The 1348-nt window shown below is 42.4% G+C and overlaps 1 protein-coding gene across 1 annotated transcript; it reads left to right on the forward strand.

The window, feature by feature from the left end:
• ASCL3 (achaete-scute family bHLH transcription factor 3) lies at positions 1-543 on the forward strand. The gene has a single exon (XM_055422703.1). It carries the CDS (start codon positions 1-3, stop codon positions 541-543), a length of 543 nt encoding a protein of 180 aa, XP_055278678.1.
• The last annotated feature ends 805 nt before the right edge of the window (positions 544-1348 follow it).

Here is a 1348-nt window from a genome sequence, read left to right on the forward strand (position 1 = left end):
ATGGACAATAGAAGCTACTCTAACATGCCAGACAAACTGCCTGTCTTCACTGATTCCTCCCCCTTGCCACTGACCAGGTCCTTCTATCTGGACCCCATGGTCACGTTCCACCTCTACCCAGAGGGCCCAGTATCATCCCCTTACTCGGAAAACTTGCCATTGCTGCCTTTTTCCAGTGACTCCCTGATTATGGAAAACTATGGTGAACCCTGCGCCTTCTCCTTCCCAATGCCTTATCCAAATTATAGAAGGTGCGAATATTCCTATGGGCCAGCCTTTATCCGGAAAAGGAATGAGCGGGAAAGGCAGCGGGTGAAATGTGTCAATGAAGGCTATGCCCAGCTCCGACATCATCTGCCAGAGGAGTACTTGGAGAAACGCCTCAGCAAAGTGGAAACCCTCAGAGCCGCCATCAAGTACATTAATTACCTTCAGTCCCTGCTGTACCCTGATGAGGCAGAGACCAAGAAAAGCCCCAGGAAAGGTTCCTCCATAATGGCAACCACCACCCGCCACTCTGACTCCATTTTTAGAATCATTTGATTCCATGTTTCCAAATAGAAACAATTTCACAAAATGTGGTCCCCTACATCATTCAGTAGTTTTCCTAATGTCATATTTGTGTGGGCAGATAATAGTTCAAATGCTAACAGATGCTGGATATGTCTTACTTGGATTTCAGATGTACTAAACATTATCTTATGTATATTGAGAAAATGCTTCTTAAGCTTTGGTGATTTCTTTCAAGAACATTAGGGAATCAAAAGTCCTAAAAATTCTCTATGCCTTTCAATTTGCCCCTCTCCCACACTTGGCCAGAGTCTCAGGTGTGAGAAACTCACAAAAGTAATGTAAAGCATGATTAATGCCTAGTCAATGCCTCTGCAGATGTTTCATGCTAAGCAGCACAATGAACCTTCCTTTATTTGTCAAAATTTGGTGGGTTTTATTATTTGGGGTTAGCAAGAAATTTACACCTTACCCATAACATGATGGAGAAGTATTTTGGGGCTAAAGCAAAAGTAACTAACAAAACCTTATTGTCATTTGAAATTATTTCAGTCATCTTTGTCCTGCATGAAGCAGACATCCTCTAGTAGCTTAGTGTAGGGCCTAAGCGGGCAGCCTCTGCAGTCTTATTGCTCTGTTTACATTCTGACTTTGCTGCCTCTCCCTGCGTCTTTTCAGTTCTTCATCCACAGAATACGAGTAACAGCAACTACCCCATATGTTTATCATGAGGATCACCAGCACCTGACACATATAATAATTATTTTTTAAAATTATTATTACCCTTTTTTTGTCCACAGCATCATCATTCTTCAGGTTCTCTAGGCCAGATGATGTG

This window comes from Moschus berezovskii, chromosome 14 (genome assembly GCF_049115385.1).
Source record: "Moschus berezovskii isolate FMDL1 chromosome 14, NW_MosBer_1.0, whole genome shotgun sequence".
Taxonomy (NCBI): domain Eukaryota; kingdom Metazoa; phylum Chordata; class Mammalia; order Artiodactyla; family Moschidae; genus Moschus; species Moschus berezovskii.